At 38.0% G+C, this 21,380-nt stretch overlaps 1 protein-coding gene across 8 annotated transcripts in view; it reads left to right on the forward strand.

Annotated features, from left to right (window-relative positions):
• The first annotated feature begins 10,617 nt into the window (after positions 1 to 10,617).
• Positions 10,618 to 21,380, forward strand: part of LOC141440691 (fatty acyl-CoA hydrolase precursor, medium chain) — a 33,342-nt gene continuing 22,579 nt past the window's right edge. The window contains exons 1-3 of one of the 8 annotated variants that reach the window (XM_074105225.1): positions 10,618 to 10,730; positions 11,403 to 11,523; positions 11,734 to 12,328. In XM_074105225.1, the coding sequence (XP_073961326.1) occupies positions 11,914 to 12,328 (415 nt within the window). In that variant the 5' untranslated portion in view covers positions 10,618 to 10,730; positions 11,403 to 11,523; positions 11,734 to 11,913. The other 7 variants (XM_074105226.1, XM_074105228.1, XM_074105224.1 and 4 more) reach the window with 7 other exon arrangements.

Genomic DNA, 21,380 nt, shown 5'->3' on the forward strand with positions numbered 1-21,380 from the left:
TTTTTGTTTTTCCGTCTCTTTAATCTTTGATCGCAAATGGCTGGCAGGCCGGTGGAGAGTCTGAAGGTCGCGTGGCAATGCTCTCGCTTTTTTGTTCGGTTCTTTCGCTGCTAGTCTTCCAGCTTAGTTCTTTATTCTGTGAGGTCTGATTTGAGCCTCGGGGTTGGATACCTTGCGGTGCTAACGAAAACCCCCCGCTAGAATCTCCGCGGTCACCATTACCCAGGAACCAGGAACTGTGAGGTCAGATATGTATTCTTTATCTTGTGCAAACGAGTCATGTAAGTACGCCCTTGTTAACTTTACTCATTTACTGTTGTGTGCTATATATATAATATATGTGCGCTTAGGGACATCTAATACGAAAATAGAAAAATAATAAAAAAATAATCTATTAAAATTTCTATGTCTAAGGTTGACACAATTATGGGATACCTACTAATAATTACATTCCAGAAAATTCTCGACATTTATGTGTTATATTTGGTCAAAGCTAGGCATGTAGCAAAGTTCTATTCTTGACAGGGGAACGCTATTCATGTACTGAGAGCCAGACTGAATAAATCGTAAATGTATAAACTATCTGCTATCGACAGATTCTTACAAAACAATAATAAATAATTGCAGTATTCTTAAAGTGGGTAACTTATTTTTGTGTTTGACTGTACAGACGGGGAGACCATTACCTCCATCCAATAGATATTAAGTTGGTTGGTATTCTATTTCTCTAAGATAAATCCATAGGTAGTGAATGAATACTACTTACCTGCATAGCAAATAATCTGCCTTTACTTGATAGGATAAGAATACCCAAATTGAAATCTATAACCCGGTCTATAAACAGGTCGGAGGTAAAGGGGGGTTTATACATATAATATATATATATTAACCCTTTCTACATTAACCTCAAGCTTATAATTAATCGTTGAAAATTGGTGATGTAGAATATTTCCAAATAAATCCTATAATTCTTCATGAGTATTCAATCAATACAAATACAAGCTATAGTAAGAATAAACCTAACACCTAGTGCATTAATATATTATAGGTAAGGAAAATAATTTCATCTACAAACAACTGGCAAGCATTATCGCTTGTGATTATATACTTTACCTAGGTACAACATTTTAGCTAGCACTTGACTCTAGAATTCCACCATTGTGGAACTAACAAAGCTAAAATTAGAACTGGTAGGCGGATGAGAATTAGCTGTATACTATTGACTAACTAATCACTGGAATGTTGTTGTGAGCTTTTATTATTAAATAGAAATCATATAAATTCTTATGGTTAATTTATCAATTAAATAAACTATTTATAGCAAGAGTACTTTTGCCATACCATTATATTATAGGAAGGAAACCCAAATGCTATTTCTAATTGACTTGTATATACCGACTTTATGAATTTTATCACCTGGTGGACACATAAGTATATGACCTATATACAACTTTATTATCTGCATTTGAGCCCTAGAATGCTCTTTATTTACTTAACTAATCCACTTAATTCTGTGTGCTTATTTCCAATTGCTGAAGTAAAATGGAAAACTTATAATACCATATTCCTGTTCTACCTATCGCTCACACACAATATCCTTATAGTGTGGGTAGTATTCTGTATATCCCATTATACTATAGCAAAAGGAAACATTATCTTATTCTCATTTTGTTTGTGTTTTATCAAACTGTTTTCATTTGGCTTATTTACTGTTTTATTTTACACTGTGTTTTTACTAATCCTGTGTTCTTCCTTTCTTAGCATTTTAGAAATCTTGGTTTGTTATTATAGCTAGGTGTTTTAAAAGTCATGATTTTAATAAACTTCACAGACCTATATAATCACTAGGTTAATCTCCCTTAAATCTTAGATATTTTACTATGTTCTAACCATAAGCATTTATTAATGCGCTTTATTTCAGAAGGTCATACTTTATGGCTATACTTGTTCCTCTCAAGTAGTCATGGATACAACTTGCCCCTGTTCCCCTAACAGATTCCATAACATACTACAGCATTCCATATTCCTAGTCAAAATTAGTTATTTTCTAGTAATGTGTTCTTAGCTGCGTTATAGGTAGGTAGATAATTAGTTGTAGCTTAAATTCAGACCAACCAATCTTTACTTCTTCACTAAAAAGTACCGTATGGGATACCTAGGACGGACACAACGAGGGTCAATCATTATATTTAGGCACTAGACAACCACTAGACGATCACATGGCCAAATCAAATCATCGCGCTATCATATAGTAGGTTTCAGACATCTCAGTAGGACTCATAAGCTCTAGTTATATAGGTAGGCTGCTCATAGTAGGTCATAGCTTTGAGCTTAGGAGTTTTGATTTAATTAACAGTTAGCTTCAGCTTTGAGTTTAGTAGAGTTTAGATTATTCTCGGGTGATAGGCAAAAACTATTTTTATCGGGGGGGGGGTTAGTTACAAGCCGGTGAAATTACTGGCACTTGAGGTATCCCATCTTAGGCCTCTAGGTTGGCAACGCATATGCAATCCCCCTGGTGTTGCAGGTGTCTACGGGCGGTGGTGATCTCAATAATTCTCAAGAAAATTTAAGCTTTATAGTTTTCCTTAAAAGTTTGATATAATTACTACCATCCTGAATTTTTACTTTTTTTTCCACCCACCGGCTTAGATTTCCGAGGGGGACGCTCGATTTTAATGAAAATTTGCACTTTAAAGTTGAATATTTCGCAAACATATCACTGAATCGAAAAATCGTCTAATAGTAACGATACCCCACACTATAGGGTTCGATGGGAAAAAAAACACGCCCACTTTACATGTAGGTACCCTAATTGTTTTTTAATTTTTTTATTGTAATATTTTGTCCGCATAGTTTACATATATATCTTTGCAAAATAACAGCTTTCTAGCATTGATAGTCCCTGAGCAAAGCCGCGGACGTACGGACAGACAGACAGACAGACAGACATGGCGAAACTATAAGGGTTCCGTTTTTGCCATTTTGGCTCCGGAACCCTAAAAACGCCGCAAATACGCTGAATATTGACCCTTTTACTACTGTTACACTAGCATTTAATATAAACCATAAAGTAAAGGCTATTCTTAATTTGAATGGTAAATCTCAGGCAATCAGTCTTTCAAGCAGAATATACTACTAAACTAACCGCATAGAAATTTTCTCAATCAGATAAAGTGTCGTAGACTAAATGAATAACTAAATGTGGCCTTCAAACTTTTATAGCTCTAGCAGACGGTCAAACCCTAAAATCAAGGCTAGATGTTTTTGATTAAGATTGGTCGAATACTGAACCTCCCATTATTATTATGGTAATACATAGTTGCAATAAATTCAAGCAAGTAACGGCCATGAAATTGTCGACACTTCTTAAGTATGGTGTACGTAAAAATGTAATACTCCCTCACAATGTGTATTAATTGACGGTAAGGTTTCTCTGACCTAATCGTTTCTAATTAAGGGTAGTACTTTGTGCTCGTGGCTTAGTACTTAGCAAAACAATGTTGGTAGGTATAACCTAACCAACATATTCACATAAACAACAAAAAGTTGGAAAACCCCTGACTTTGTCACTTCAAAGTTCAATATCTCAATAACGGCTAAACCCATTTTGATTAAACATGTCTGAGAACCATCGCTAGAAGACCTGCTTTCAAATAAAAAAACTGCATTCGAATCGGTTCACCCGTTTAAGAGCTACGATGCCACAGACAGACACACAGACACAGACACACATAGCGGTCAAACTTATAACACCCCTCTTTTTGCATCGGGGTTTAAAAACAAAGAAGTCATAAAAATAGTGAAAACAAGTCTCTTTACAACAACATCTAGAAAGAAAGAAAATATATTTTCTCAAACATGCTCGGAAATGTATGCGTTAATATCACGAAATAGAGACATGAAGTTTCTCATTTATGGCTGCCTACCACCTCCCTACATAACTTCTTGGCCTAGGCCATGAAGTATGTATGAAAATCCATTATTGTCCGCTGCTCTAACTTTTTAAATTTGCTTACTAACATTAAACTGACAAAAGAAAAATTACAAACAGCCAACCACCACTACTCTGTAAGCATTTGCGATGTGATGCGATGCGATGCGATGCGATGCGACGGACGGAAGGACGGACGGACTGATGGGCGGACGGACGGATGGATGGATGGATGGATGGATGGATGGATGGACGGATGGATGGATGGACGGATGGAAGGACGGATGGATGGACAGATGGATGGACGGACGGACGGACGGACTGATGGACGGACGGACGGATGGACGGACGGACGGACGGACGGACGGACGGACGGATGGATGGACGGACGGACGGACTGATGGACGGACGGACGGATGGATGGATGGACGGAAGGACGGACGGACGGACGGACGGACGGATGGATGGATGGATGGACGGATGGATGGATGGACGGATGGATGGATGGATGGATGGATGGATGGACGGACGGATGGATGGATGGACGGAAGGACGGACGGACGGACGGACGGACGGATGGATGGATGGATGGATGGACGGATGGATGGATGGACGGATGGAAGGACGGATGGATGGACGGATGGATGGACGGATGGATGGACGGACGGACAGACGGACTGATGGACGGTCGGACGGATGGACGGAAGGACGGACGGACGGACTGATGGACGGACGGACGGATGGACGGAAGGACGGACGGACGGACGGACGGACGGACGGATGGATGGATGGATGGATGGACGGATGGAAGGACGGATGGATGGACGGACGGACGGACGGACTGATGGACGGACGGACGGATGGACGGATGGACGGAAGGACGGACAGACGGACGGACAGACGGACGGATGGATGGATGGATGGATGGATGGATGGATGGATGGATGGATGGATGGATGGATGGATGGATGAAATATTTCCTCACATTGTTTGAGAAAAGCACTATACAAGCCTCGGCCAGAACAGGGATTGCTGGACTCGTTTTATCCCTCGTCTACGACTCGGCCGTCTACCCCGAACTCGTCCATCAATCCCTTACTTCATGGCCTCTGCAGTAATGTACTATTATTCTCAACAACACACACGGGACACAACAATATTATTACAAATAGACAACACGAAGAATAGTGTGACATTGCGGTTGCGAAATCGGACACTGGGCTCTGCAGAATGCTGAAGCGTTAAAACACCCCAGCGCTGATTGTCAGTCAGCAGAAGCACCCAAAAGACCCGTTTTAAAAGTGTGCCACGAAATAATTGAAAATTATATATCTACGAGTATATGGATCACAATTTCTGCTCGCTCATCTGAACCTGTCGGACGCCCCGCGCGCCAACTAATTACTACCACTAACTAACTTAACGTTTTATCTTTCAGAACTGTTTGCATGTTAGTTTTTAAGTCATCATGATATTTTTTATGTTACTGTACAATTGTTTGTTATTTACTAAGCCGTGTATGTGTTGTGGAACTAAAGTTTTTTATCTTTCTATGTATCACCCTTCATGGGGTACTTTTCCAAAATTACTCAAAAAAGTCGTTGTTCGGCTTGACCTAAGGCCGGCCAATCAGAATGCATATCAATCGCCGGTTTAATAAATAAATTGTTTGCGGATACTTATCATCATCATGCCAACCCATATATGTTCCACTGCTGGGTAAAGGTCTTCTTCTTGGAATGAGAGGGCTTGGGCCGTAGTTCCCACGCGGGCCCAGTGCGGATTGGGAACTTCACACACACCATTGAATTGCTTCGATATAATTGGATACGTATAAATTATTATAAAGTGACAATGTATTGCACGCACAATTGAATAGTGTAGCTTAATTCCGCTATTACTTACTACTACTACAAGCATTATTTCTTCACAATCTTAACGTTTCCAATTTCTCAGTTTTGTATCAGATTCGCTGGCAATGTCGTTTATTCCAAAACAGTTTTCATCGTTTACTCATTTTGCCCCTACTCGAATATAGAATGTCTCTATCCTGGTAAGACGTGACCTGCACCCGAAATGTTTTTAGATATTCATTTCAATAAATTGGTCCCGCAATTTCTGATAGACCACGTTCTCAATAACTGCCAAGCTCCTTCGAACTTTAAATGCCGAAGTGTCAAATTCCTAAATAACTAAGTTTCCAGGCATTCGATTTGTCCCCTTCTTTACCGTGGTATATTTTGGCATCTAAAAGATTTAAACATAGTTTATAAATCAGTTTTAATTACCCTCGTTACAAGTACACTACAAGTAGTAAGTAGTACACGTGAACATGAAGTGAGAGAGTTCTCGTGTTAGTGTTTTACAGTTCCAGTTTATCTTGACTCATTCACTTAAGTTTTCTGAAGTCTAGTCGATAATAAGGTCAGATACAGGCCAGGAGTTGCCAAGGTCAGTTTCCCGAGGCGTATGATTTAGTGTGTGTAATACTTGCTCATAAGTCTCATAACAGCGGTGTGTGATTTATTAGGGCCTCCGTGATTGAAGATACAGTACATCCATCTTAAGTCTGATCGGAAACTGCGTGAGTGTAAAATAATTGGTATTTTGGAATGACATGATAAACATGATGTGTTTATAACTGTTTGAATAGAGCAGTTGATCCATTAAACAATAATGACAACACACAACTCTTATTGTCGCTTCGAACACCAGATTTTTTAAGCTACATTACACTTTTAGCTGCTTTGAAACAAATAAATATACAGTGTCGCTGAGAAAAATGCTCTTGACGGAAGGATAGACAGACAAAGGGTTAGTTCAAATGGATAATCAAGTTATCCTACAAGGCTTTTGTTTTTAAACCCCGACGCAAAAGAGGGGTGTTATAAATTTGACGCCAAAGTCTTTCAGTCTGTTTGTCTGTGGCATCGTAGCTTTCAACGACCGATTTCGATGCAGTTTTTTACGTGACAGTGACTTTCTTTGTAGTGGTTCTTAGCTATGTTTGATAAAAATCAGTTCAGAATCTCATCGATTGAATTTTGCAACTTTTTCAAGAACGAGTAATCAGATCATTAAAATAAACTTATTGCTAAAGTAGTGCAACAACAAACAGTTTTATTTACCTAGTTGAAAGACTGCATTCGAATGCCGTAGGAACCGATAGCATGCCGTGCCAACAGGCTATAATATTGGAAGTTCGCCCTTTCACTGCGGTATGTAAGTCCGGCACATTATGGGTTCTACACGCTCGTCATGTAAATAACCTATGTAAATTAACGCTGGTCAAATTTGTCTTCAATCATTTCTCCTCCTGGCGATTTTATACAAAAAAAACTTTTTTCACCCCAGCACCTCAAACAGGCAGGTTTTGCTATGAGAAATCAGTGAGCAAAATCGCATTTTGCTCACTCCGTGAGACAAAGTAACTTTTTAATTATTATTTTTTTAATACTGAGTACAGTGTTGGGTCTACTCACTAAATTCCAAATATTTGAACTTTACTTCGATCTGTCATTTCACTTCAACACGAAAAAAGCGAGAGATAGGATCAAATGTGTTGATTACAATGTTAAAATAAATGAATTTGAATTAAATGAATTGAAATCTGTAATAGAAATCATATTTAACCCTTTGACCGCTTAGAGCAACGCAGGCTTCCTACCGGAAGGGAGTAGCCTTAGCGGTAGATTACCTTTAAAATAGTTCTGGCGTAATTAAATAGCAATAATACGATAACAATTACATGTGAAATGTAACACCATCATTTTGCAAGTTTTATGTCCCAGATCTCTTTTTACAGCAGAAAACTGAACAATTCAGCATTTTCAGCACTGCAGCGTTCACTCGCGCGACTCGATGCGGGCTAGTTTGAAATCCGAGCGCGCCCGTATGCCCAGTTGGGCTTGTACTTTGACAGAGGGGAACACGGCGAATGGCTACTCCCTTCCGTAGGAAGCACGCGTTGCTCTAAATTTGACCGCCACGGTCGGCAAAACGCGGTCGGCATTACGTAGCGCCTATGGAGCGATATTCCGAAATTTTTTTTTTGCCATCTGTGGCCGACCGTGGCGTGCAAAAGGTTAAAGGTTTAATAACATTCATAATTAATTATACGTTTATTGTTCAACCTTTTTAATGACCCCAAGATAAGGCTTTTTTTAGTACTTATTAAAAAATAAGTATGACATATTTTACAAGAAGTTCTAAGTTCAAATTACAATGCATGTTATGACTATGAGATTTGTATTGTACCTACCGGACACTTTTTTATGGTTTTAAATGTGATTATTATATTTCTTAATAATCGGATTATATTTAAAAAAATGTGTTTGTTTTGTTAACAGGTAGGTATACTTATGTGGTTTTATTCTTATGTTACATTTATGTTCTCGCTGCTGAGGTGAAAAATTGTATGTGTCACACGAGACCAAAGTTTTTTTGCATCTCGTTTATTAGAATGCTTTGCTGCTCTCAGGATTCTAACCTAGAATCACTCGCTCGCGCTCGTGATTCAATTATAGGATCCTTCGGTTACTCAGGATTCAAAATCAACACTCGCAACAAAAAACAACTTTGCTCTCTTGTTGCACAAATAACTATTGTTTTATGTTTATTGTAATAACCTTTATTGTAAAATCAACCTCATAAAATCTTTTACTACTTTAAATACTCATTTTCTGTCGTCTAGTTTTTTTATTTTTATTCGACTGGATTGCAATCGAGCAAGTGGGTCTCCTGATGGTAAGAGATCACCACCGCCCATAAATATCTGCAACACTTGCAGATGCGTTGCCAACCTAGAGGCCTACGATCGGATATCTCAAGTGCCAGTAATTACACCGGCTGTCTTACTCTCCACGCCAAAACACAACAGTGCAAGCACTGCTGCTTGACGGCAGGATTAGCCAGCAAGATGGTGGTAGAAATCCGGGCGGACCTTGCACAAAGCAAAAAGTTTCTTTGCTAAGATGAGAATGAAATGAAAAATATTTGCATTCGATAATTTTTATAGTTCACAATACATTGTTATGTTCAAGACCCGTAAAGCAGGATTCACTAGAAATAAGTACCTATGCTTAGCATTTGCTTTTCAGTTAATATTTCTATTCAAGAACTTATTTTCGTTTTTATTGCATATTTTCCTACCCTATAGCCATTCCACGTTTTATGGCAAGTTAGCTGAACCTTAAAATTTAGTTTTAACAGTCGAACTTGTTAAATCTAAAGTTGTTTTTTTGATAATAAATAGTATCTACGTATAAGTCAATCCATTTCAATAACTTAAGGTACTGATGTAAAGTACGTATCACCTTTCAAAAATAATTGTATTCTTATTTTATATTTTACTAGCTTTTGAATTCGGTAATCGCGCGCTGTTCCCTCGGGAACTGTGCATTTTTCCGGGATAAAAAGTAGCCTATGTCACTCTCTGGCCCATAGACTATCTCTACGCCAAAAATCTCGTCGATCCATAGCTACGTTTCGACGTGAAAGACAGACAAACATACAAACACACACACTTTCGTATTTATAATATTAATATGATTTGCATGCTTTGTATTTGGTTAAACTGACATGTCACAGCACAGCTCTATATAAGACCGATTATACCATGTCTAAAGCAAAATACCGCAAAGTTGGTTTTAGGGTACATACCTCCCATAGACGTAAAGTAGGTGTTAGAATATTAAATAACACAACACTGTTATTGCCGAATATACTTCTGCAGAGTATTAAATAGCATTAGTATCGCCGATTTTTATACGCCATAATGGCATAGCAAAATACTAGTTTGGACTATTGTATTTTTACGAAATTTTAAATAGCGCTGACTTTAACATGGCGTAATGATAAAGTTAAAGGAACTAACAGCTACCATAATAATGGGTTAAGGTTAAAGTAAGGCCAGCAAAGTAAGCGCCAGAACAGAACAGCACGTACATAGTAGCTTGGGTTAGGTTAGAACCGCGAGCCGAGCGAGCGAAGCGAGCGTGCCGCGAAAGCGGCCGGCGAAGCGCCAGAATCTTACTGCTGCCAATAAAGGTTAGGTTAACGTAGAACTACAATTAAAACCGTCAGACCATGTCAGATTCACAACCGTAATGACATAATACTGTTGTGTCTTGTGTTGTGAATAAATGTATTTTGTTTCTTTATTTAGTTCTTTCTAATTAATTTCATTGCAAGGGATGTTTAGTAAAATTTTATTCTGCTTTTTATTATCCTTATGCAAAGTAATATTATGAGATTATGTCTTTCTGCGTAGCAACTATTCGAACATATAAGTATTATTCTCATCGATATTACGTGATGTTAATATTCTGCTTTACAAAATTATAAGAAATGATAATATGAGAAAAAATATACCTATGCGAAAAGTAATTCGGTGATATGATGATTCTGCTCAAGGTTGTTATGAGAAACGAAATTATGAGATTAGATTTTATGCAACATATTAGTGAACCGGTTGGGAGGTACTAGGCATTATACGTAGTAACGAAGCACTGGTAATGGTAAAATGTTAGATACAGAACTCTTGAAGTGTAAGTTCGACTCAATCTTAGTCTGTATTTTTATCATGTACTTAATGTATTAATAATTATATTGACCTTCATAAGATGAAGTAACGTAACAGAAGCCAAATGCAGTGACGCTAAAGCTTAGTTGGTCACGCGAGCCGGCCGCGTCGCGCGCTTACTACTTCCATATCTTCAGTCGTTACTAGAATAGACACATTAAAATTAATAGTATAATTTAATTAGCAAAGCTTTTAGATGTCTACTGAAGACAAGTAAAGTAGTTTTTGATATAAAATTAATTAATTACCAAACCAAGCTTGTTAATCTAAACGATTGTTATAATTACGCTAACTTAGTATTTGTTTGTGTTTACCGGTAATTTTGACATTAACTGTTTCAAGATAGGGATTTATTTATTTTACATTAAAACAACTTTTTATTTTTAGGGTTCCGTACCTCGAAAGGAAAAAACGGAACCCTTATAGGATCACTTTGTTGTCCGGCCGTCCGTCTGTCAAGATCCTTTTTCTCAGGAACGCGTGGAGGTATCAAGCTTAAATTTATATCAAATACTCGGTCTACTGTCCCTTGAAGCTGTGAAAAAATCAAACTTCTAAGCCAATGCAATCAAAAGATATAGCCGTTTATGCCGCAAATTTCCGCAAATTTTCGAAACTCGCAAGGGAATCAAAACCTACAGGGGGGTACTTCCCGTGAACTCAGAATCTTGAAATTTGGTACGAAGCAACGTCTTATAGCACAGATAAAGGAAAAATTGCGAAAACCGTAACTTTTTTAGTTATTACTAAAAATATTTTTAATAATTTTAAAGTTACTACCTACCGGTTTGTACGGAACCCTCAGTGCGCGAGTCCGCCTCGCACTTGGCCGATTTATTTTATGAATAAGAAGGTACGTCTAAAGCCTATCTTGTTTTGTTAAAGCGGAGGCAAATGTAAATCAAACCTTTTTCTCACACCAATTTTATAAACTTTTAATGGGACTACTTTTGAGACGAACGTTTTAAACAAAATCACTAAAATCGGTTAGTAGTAACGTATACGTGTAAGTAAATGTTTTTATAACATTAAAATTTCCTTGATCGGGAAAAGTAGGTATTTTTTATTGATCAATCCGCCTAAGAGTGCTTTGTCAACAAACAAGTTTCGCGACCCTTCATGTTAAATAAAGGGCCACTTCTATCCGACTTTTGGTTCACAAAGCAATTCCTTGGTCGCTATAACAACGAACAACCCCCATATTTACGGCCCGAAGTCTGCACGAGAAGCAGTAACGCACCACCTTCGAACACGAGCACCCACCAATACAGCGATACCCGCTCGATACGACCAAACATAAAGAAATGGACTCTAAGAATCGTAAATTAGAAGAAACAGTGCTGCAATTTAGTCAAATTTAAGTCCAATTTGTGTTTATTTTGTGCCGAAATTTAAAATGATCCGCTTGACTTTATTACTATTGACGACGACGTTAGCGCTTTCAGCGAAAGAACCAAAACAGATCACCCTGGCTAACCAAGGAACGATATCAGGAATGTATATAACGAGATTTCGAACAAAGAAAATTGCAGCTTACGTCGGCATACCGTACGCGCAACCACCCGTTGATTTGAAAAGGTTCCAAGCGCCGGATTATACCACCTTGCCGTCTTGGGAGGGAACTAGAAATGCCACGATTTACGCACCTGATTGTCTGCAGACGGAACCTACGAATACTGACGATGTACAGCAAGTACCTTTGAGCAAGCATGATAAGCTGTTTATGAAGTTACTGGAGAGTCAGTTGGATGAACCTAAGAAGAAAGAGTTTGCAGAAGATTGTTTGTATCTGAACGTGTACGTTCCTGATGGTAAGCTGATTAGAACTCTTTTTGTATCATTATACTTATGTAATATACTCTTATTAATGGAAAGATATCTGAAAATTATCATAAACATACTGCCCTCCTCAGGCAAAAGGCAGTGTCTCAAAAAAAACTCGAACATAAAAATTTCATTTTTAATACAAGCTTTTTTGCTGACTGTACTTTTTGTTGACTGTACTTTAATTGTCACCCAAACTACATTTGCATACCAAATTTCAAGTCGATGCTATTAACCGTTGAAAAGTTCCGTCCTGCGGAGACGATCCTGGCTAGACTACCAGTACCCTTAGTGTAAGTTTTCGGGTGGTTTTCGGTTACAAAATACGTCTCGATCGCGTTCGCGATAAAATCTCAATTTGTATGGAAACACGAACTTCGCAAACGTTCCGCTAGAGGCGCTGTTCGAGTTTGCATACAAATTGAGATTTTAACGCGAACGCGATCGAGACGTATTTTGTAACCGAAAACTTACACTAAGGGCACTGGATGTCACTACTAGATTATTGTATTGTCACGCGATTTACATAAGTATTCCAAATTTCAAATCAATCTGACTACTGGAAGTTAGTCAAATTTGCGTTATTATACCATACTGTGTAGCTTAAGATAATTCTGCGTCAGGTATTGTGGTATTAATAATTAAAAAGTTTTTTTTTTAGAATACTCCTTTTTTCGAGTACCTTATAGTACTTTTATTATAAATAACGGAATATTATCCAAAAAGATGTATTAATATTATTATTTAAGTATACAATTTTTGAAATTAACCTGAGTAGTCTCAAATCAAATAAATTTAAAAATTATATTGCATCTCCAAGATTTATATAGTGTCACATAAATTAATATTTTTGTAACACTTAGTGAACCCGTCATCTTAAAGAAATATTTCTAGTTCAAACCCCAGTGACTAAAGGGATTTGCTGCATAAGTAAGCTAGCGTGACAATATATTTAAATACGCGGTAATATCATCCATAAAGAAAAAATACAATAAAAATGGGCATACGTAGTCCTTCATTAACCTAGTTTTCAAAATTCACAAGGTTCCCCTCCATCTGATAAGGGAGTCATTTTCTAGGGCCGTACGACTAGGGTAGTTCCGTTGCCATTTTGCCAGTTCCATCGACTGTTTTACAAAGTAGCTTCTCGAATAGGAAGGTAACTTATAATGAAATAGTTAGCAACTTGGATCGAACGTATTTCCGTGCTGGAGATGCCTGGAATTCGATCTTAAGATCAAACTTTGGTAGAAGTATCTTGAAGCTATGACCAAAACTTCTTTATGAATACGAATACTGCAAGAAAATTAAGCCAGCAAAAACCGCACATTATTTCTGCTCTGAGGTGTTTTGGGGTTAGCCTTTCATTTATTCCAAAAATTTCCAACTTTACTTCGTTCCTAATCTTCTACTCGTACCTACTAAGCAAATTCATAAAAATCGGAACTGTTTCCTTAATTGTTATCCACAAATCGCTGTGTCTGAACTGCGAAAACACAACTTGGCAATATTTTACTCTGATATGGTTATATTTTACCGCAATTTGGTTTGAATATTGCTTCTGAAGCGCTCGGAAAATTGGCACTAACCTTTTTTAGAAAACGTTCTAAAATTGCTGCTGTATTTGATTGGATTCCTTAAATATTATTGTTTGTAATAATGTTGTTGTTTTTTTGACCATCTGGCACGTAAAAAGCAGGCAGGTTGCTAATTATAAGTAGGTACCTAATAGGTCTGTACTGACATTATTTATTACTAAGAATATAAGTAAAGAATATTATCTTTCAATACTCATGACTAACGACTGTTTTTACAAAATGAACTCGTGCACAAAATGATCTTAAACTTAATCAAACTGGGTTCATATCTCTTAATATTTTTTTATGTCAGTCCAATAATTTATGTACCAACCGCTTGTCTGCCTTCTAATGATTAATAGAATTACTAAGCGATTATATACGTAAAAAATAAACTAGACGGCATTGAGTACCGATTAAACGCGACAGCGCGGTTCAAGTTATGAGTAAGAGAATTACGTAACTACTTTGGGAATATATACTTGGCCACTAATGACGAGGGCTAGAAAAAGAGCTGGCAAAAAGTAGATCCATATAAGTAACTAAAACAATGTTATTATTTTTATAACTTTTTAAAGTTTTAGGTTTTTTGTGTCGGTATTCTTCATTAAATAAAGCAAGGCACATGATTTTTGGAAACTAAAAGTCAACTCATATTGAAATACTGTATTTCATTCGCTCACGTAAGGGTTAGCCAAAGTTCACATTAAATTTCTTTTTATTCCGTCCGAAAGTTCGAAATGATTTTCTTAAATATTTTTGTGTCATAAGTCTCTCATAGTACTCTCTCTTGTGGCGTCCCCCACCTTATTTTTAACCGACTTCAAAATAAAGAGGAGGTGTTCTGTCAGACTATTTTTTTATGTATGGTCACCGATTACTTCGTCAATTGTAGACCGATTTTCAATTTTTTTTTTTTTTAAAGAGTGTATTTCTGAGGTGGTCCCATTGGCAGCAGGTCAAGATCTGATGATCGGATCCTAGGGAAATCGAGGGCAGCCCTCATATTTCATAGCGACAACTATGGCGAATTTGGCATTTTTAGCATCAAGTCAAGCATTTGCATTCAGAAAGTATCATTTGTGAACTGGACGAAGACCGCAGATGGCCAACTGAACTCGATTAATAGTGCTAGCGGTACGCCCCGAAATTCAGCAAAATGCTGTACATGGTGTTAAAAGCATGAAAATCGGTCGGAAAAAATGATCTTTAGGCCATATGAATCTATTTGACCCGTAGCACGAAAAAATAAACAAAAAAGGAGAGGAGTTATGACGTCATCTTTTTTTTGTATGGGAAAAATAAAATTTTTGTTCCGAAACCTATCGTGTGTGGTATCTTATGAAAGGGCTTACTAAGCCAATTCTTAAAATATATCACATTAATATATTTTAGTCACTTGTTTTAAATAAAAATAATTTTCAGAACATACCAAGTTTGGGCTCCTCCAGATATGATGCGGTTGAATCATTATTTGTAAAGTAAGTATACCTAAAAAAATGATATGTAATAGCCTCATATCCAACCCCAAGAAAGCAATTTATGATATACTTTTAGAATCGGCTTAGTAAGCTCTTTCGTTAGATAAATATAAATAAAAAGATGACGGCTAACTCCTCTCCTTTTTTGTTTTTTTTTTTCGTGCTACGAGTCAAATTGATTCTTATGGTTCCGATTTTCATGCTTTTAACACCAAGTGCAGCATTTTTGGCGTACCGCTAGCACTAAATAGATAAACGACTAATAAGAAGCTTTAAAGTTCATCCCATCATCCCAGCCTATATACGTCCCACTGCTGGGCACAGGCCTTCTCTCAAAACAAGAGGGCTTGGGCCATAGTTCCCACGCGGGCCCAGTGCGGATTGGGAACTTCGCACGCACCATTGAATGGCTTCGCAGGTTTGTACAGGTTTCCTCACGATGTTTTCCTTCATCGCAAAGCTCGTGGTAAATTTCAAATGTAATTCCGCACATGAATTTCGAAAAACTCAGAGGTGCGAGCCGGGGTTCGAACCCACGACCCTCTGCTTGAGAGGCGATAGGTCAAACCACTAGGCCACCACGGCTTCGTTAATGTTTTTTTTAAACTAATCTGATGCTGAAGCCGGAAGGTAGGCACCGGAACTGTGTTATAAAACATTGTAACTATGCGTGTTAGGGCTTAATGGAATCGATGCGAGATGCACTTCGGCTAAAAAGTGAAAAATAATGAAAAATTTTATCAAAATAAGTAAAACCGACTACAAAAATACCTCCTTGCAGTCGAGTAAATGTTTTATTAAGAGTTTAACCCACTACAAAAACCATGAAAATAAGTTTCTACTAGTTTGGAGTAGGTGCCTCAGCACGAGCCAGTTGGAGTGGACCTATAGTCGTCTACCTGTCCTACATACTGTAAATTGGGCTTCTATCACTCCTGCTGGCTCTTACCAACTTCAAACTAGTAGAAACTTATTTTCATGAATTTTGTAGTCGGTTCAATTTATGTAAAAAAATGTTTTTGGAGTCGATTTTACTTTCTTATATTCATAAATATTTTAACCTAAATTTTCTACAGGTGCGCAGAAGTTTGAGTAGCCACCAAAAAGTAGATTAGGTTAGGTTAGAAGTGTGATCTGAACAAATACGAGTGGCGACCGAAGAGTAGGTTAGATTATAACTGCAGTCCCATCAAAAACGAATGGCGAAAGGTAGATTAAGCTAGAAATAAGAAGTGGGACAGACGGCGAATTACGATCTCAACCGTCACAAGTTGTCAAACGTTACGAGTTGTTATGAATGAAAATCTTATAAACAACAGCATTGTGAGTTAAAATAATAAATTAAAATTGCATCAAAATTTTCTTAATTTTAAAAACTAGAAAGAGTAATGATTGTTGCTAAAAGTCTTTAGAAGAAAAACATTGAGATAAATAATGTGATGTGAGCACTATTTCCTCAAAACAGCGTTCCTACCTATAACTAAACTATACGTAGGTAAAACAAACAACTTGGCATAGTTACAGATGAATTCAAGCCTTCACAAGTTATTCGAGTCATTAAAAAAAAAACAAGGTAAGAAATCTGGTGTGACATATACCCCTTTTGGCCTACTATAGCGACACAATTATGCACGCAGAGTAACGCACGTAAATTATAATTGTCCTGTAATTTATGGACATCGATTAGTGGACATTGGATGCGGACTTACAGTACTAAACCTACCGGAGGGGCATCGACAGATCTATACCTTAGGGGTGGAGGCACCTTGACCGAAGAAGTGATGGCCGTTGGGGTTGATGTGTCCTTAAGTAGCAAAGCCGTAGGCTTAGATAGGCATTCCACAAAGTAGCCTGAAGACTTGATTAATACCGCGGGAGTCTGTTGGATGTGGCCGGCGCCTGTGTTATGTTCTTTGGAGGACTAAGACCATCCTCATGAAGAGTAATTTTGTAATTTAGTATTCGTGTTTTCTCGCCAACCTGCCTAATGAACATTTTTTGATTTCGTACCTCAAAAGATTTCGTACCTTTGGTATTTTTTTTAATGACTCGATTAACTTGAGAAGGCTTGAATTCATCTGTACCTATGCCAAGTTGTTTGTTTTACCTACGTATAGTTTAGCTATAGGTAGGAACGCTGTTTTGAGGAAATAGTGCTCACATCACATTATTTATCTCAATGTTTTTCTTCTAAAGATTTTTAGTAACAATCATTACTTTTCTATTTTTTTAAATTAAGAAAATTTTGATTTTTTTATATTTTTTTTATTCGACTGGATGGCAAACGAGCAAGTGGGTCTCCTGACGGTAAGAGATCACCACCGCCCATAAACATCTGCAACACCAGGGATATTGCAGATGCGTTGCCATCCTAGAGGCCTAAGATAAGATGGGATACCTCAAGTGCCAGTAATTTTACCGGCTGTCTTACTCTCCACGCCGAAACACAACAGTGCAAGCACTGCTGCTTCACGGCAGGATTAGCGAGCAAAATGGTGGCAGCAATCCGGGCGGACCTTGCACAAGGTCCTACCACCTGCAAACTGAACCCTTTTGCGATTATTTTGTTGTCCGTTCGTCAAAACAATTTTTTCACGAATTAATGTATGTAGGTATCAGTTGACATATTTGAACTGATCAGTGGAAAGCGCACTAAGAAACTAGATTAGATTTACCTATTTATATGGTTGCAAAAAATATTTTTTATAAATCCACACTCATATTTTTCGCTTTTTGTCGCTTTTTTTCGTAGTAGATACTTTTAAGTCGGTTCAATATTTTTTATAGAGATAAGCGCACACGACGTCTCCTGTTGTTTAATGTTCCAAGATTAACGAGTACCTATCGGATGGATAGCCGATTGCGCGCATCTGTCATTGATTGCCGGACAAAGGGTTGCTCGGACGCTGATTGGACGGGCTGAGACAAAAACGTTACGCGTAATTACGGGTGAGACGTGTGACGTTAACAACGATCTCGACCAGAAAGCGAACTTTTGGCGTGGACGACGTTGTTTTATAGCGAATGATTGCTAGCTTATTTTCCAATCGCAATGTTGCGACTGCCGGGATCGTTCTTTATCTCATCATCATCATCAACAACCGTAAGACGTCCACTGGCTAAACAAAGGCCCCTTAGAACGCTGCAATGATAGACAACTCGCCACTTGCATCCACCGATTGCCCGAAACTATCGTGATCGTGCACTCGCACGAGTTAGCAGAGGTGCTATCCGTTGATTCCGCAACTACTTAACGTTTGGCAACCTGTACCACTACCATGAGTTTACAGTGACCGTACTCGATAGCGACGGCTCGATTTGCATGGAGAATTTGTACAGCGCCTCTACAAATAATTTACGCCGTCGCTATCGAGTACGGTCACTGTAAACTCATGGTAGTGGTACAGAGGTGGTATCCGTTGATTCCGCAACTACTTAACGTTTGGCAACCTGATTCATTTCGCAACTTTTCATTTCGCAAACTCTAAAACTGCAAATAATTCGGGATTTATTTCAGAGCCATCATGTAGAACCCTTTAGATAGGATAGATTAGTTTTATAAAAATCCTGAAATATTTACAGTTTCAGAAATATTAAACAGTTGCGAAATGAAAAGTTGCCAAGCGTTAGTTGCGAAACATTAGTGAACCAGCAGAGGCCCTTCAATCATTTAAAAACGGCCAAACCTATTTTAATGAAACATAGGTAAGAAAGAATCAGCGCAAGGAAATTCGCTTTCAAGTAAAAATAACTGATCCAAATCGTCCAACCGTTTGAGCGCTACGATGGCACAGACAAACAGAAACTGACGACAAACTTATAACAACAACAATCTTCTTGAGTCGGGGGTTAAAAACAAGTTTAAAATTACTTAAATGCTCTAAAAGGAAGAAAAATAAACCTTACTCGTATATAGGTCACCCAAATCCATCAATTTAATAAATTACTTACAAAAATTTTGTGCGTGTTGTTTTGTGTGTGTTACTATTAAGTCGTGTTTGAGGGCCCGGCTACACGTAGCGACTTTGCATGCGAAAACGGCTTGTGCAAAAATTGGCGTAAAAACTGCATGGCGTCCAAAAGCCATTTGTGCGGTATGTGCATATTGGTATTTGTGCAAGTTTGATGAGCGTGTAGCAAAACCCTAAGTTTTTTGTAGTACTACAGCCTTGAGTGTACTAAAAAATTCTTAACTTAAATGTCCCAAAAGTATCAAAGTACGGTTTGTGGCACTTATGAACTAAAAGAATTTCCTTGCTCACCCGCGACCTTATAATAGTTAAGATTATGCAAAATATGCGTGCTCATGCAGTTTCTCCACCTCCCTGTAACAACACACACAAATCACACAAACCCATCTATCACCACCACCATACTGGACTTAGTTACATGTTACCAAATGTTAGTTGTTGTTGTGTCTAACAACTGGTAGCATGGTGTACGATTGTGATACTCTGAAGATGAGCTCTGGTTGTGGTCCGAAACCTGTCAGTGTGGTATGGTGGTGGTGATAGATGGGTTTGTGTTCTTACAGTGTGGAGGTGGAGGAACTGCATGAACATGCATATTTTGCATAAGCTTAACTATCGTAAGGTCGCGGGTGAGCAAGGAAATTCTTTTATTTCATTGATATGGACCTCCGCAAAGTAACGCCTGATTCAATAAATTATTTGTGGCAATTATGTTTAAAAAGGCAACTCGCTTCGAAACAAAAAAACCTTACACTTCCTGCGTTATTTTTATTCCATAATTATAATTTCTGAGAGTAGGCCTGTGCCAGCAGTGGGACGTGTATACGCTGGAATGGATGGATAATACGTTTAAGTTAGAATTTGCGAACACATGTCTAAAGCTTGCCAAAAAAAATATAACCTTTCCTGAAGTTCATAACTCGTGACCACTGAATCTTACTGCTTGTCTTTGAGAACATATTAAAAGAGAATTGGTTATATGATCGGTTTTTATTTGCCAAGACTGAAAGGTCACGACCCGCTTCCATTACAAGGAAGGACCCTATGTTTGTTTAGGCCCATATTGTTCTTTGATGCTCAGTTAAAGTGCAAGTCAGAACTTGTCAAGGAGCCAGGGACACTATTAGGCTATTGGATTGTGAGGGAGTCAACGTAAAAATACCTGGGCCCTATTTCACTAACATGACGTGTCATGTCGATGTCCTGTGAATATATTTGTATCTAAACTAAAACGGTAAGAGGATAGAAATAACAAATCCTATTAAGTGTTCAATGTCAGCAAATTATTTGCTTGCATAATAACTTGCATTTAATTTTAAAACCGTGAAAAAAGCCGTGGTGGCCTAGTGGTTTGACCTATCGCCTCTCACGCAGAGGGTCGTGGGTTGAAACCCCGGCTCGCACCTCTGAGTTTTTCGAAATTCATGTGCGGAATTACATTTGAAATTTACCACGAGCTTTGCGGTGAAGGAAAACATCGTGAAGAAACCTGCACAAACCTGCGAAGCAATTCAATGGTGCGTGTTAAGTTCCCAATCCGCACTGGGCCCGCGTGGGAACCAAGCCCTCCTGTTCTGAGAGGAGGCCTGTGCCCAGCAGTTGGACGTATTTAGGCTGGGATGGAATTTTAAAACCAACATTGTCCGTCCGAAATGGGCAAACTGTTGATACTATTCACTGTATGACATGAGATCTTATGTACCTAGGTACACAGTTTTTGGCAATAAATAAAATTGAATCTAATTTAATCTAAGCTAAAAATAGTCTCTCCAGAAAGATATTTCCATGATACCTTTCTTCTTGGTTTCATGACGCCTAGTTATGACAAGTGATTCAAATAAAAAATACGACCGTATAAATTTACCCTAACAATGACTGAATAAGGGAACAAGCCTTATACCTAATATAATCATGATGAAAACTACATTAATTGACTAAATTTTATTACATTCTGTAGCATACTCGCATAACCAGTAAACGTTGGTACGAAGAAAAATTGTGCCTCATTGA

The sequence above is a fragment of the Choristoneura fumiferana genome, chromosome 23 (assembly GCF_025370935.1).
Source record: "Choristoneura fumiferana chromosome 23, NRCan_CFum_1, whole genome shotgun sequence".
Lineage (NCBI taxonomy): Eukaryota > Metazoa > Arthropoda > Insecta > Lepidoptera > Tortricidae > Choristoneura > Choristoneura fumiferana.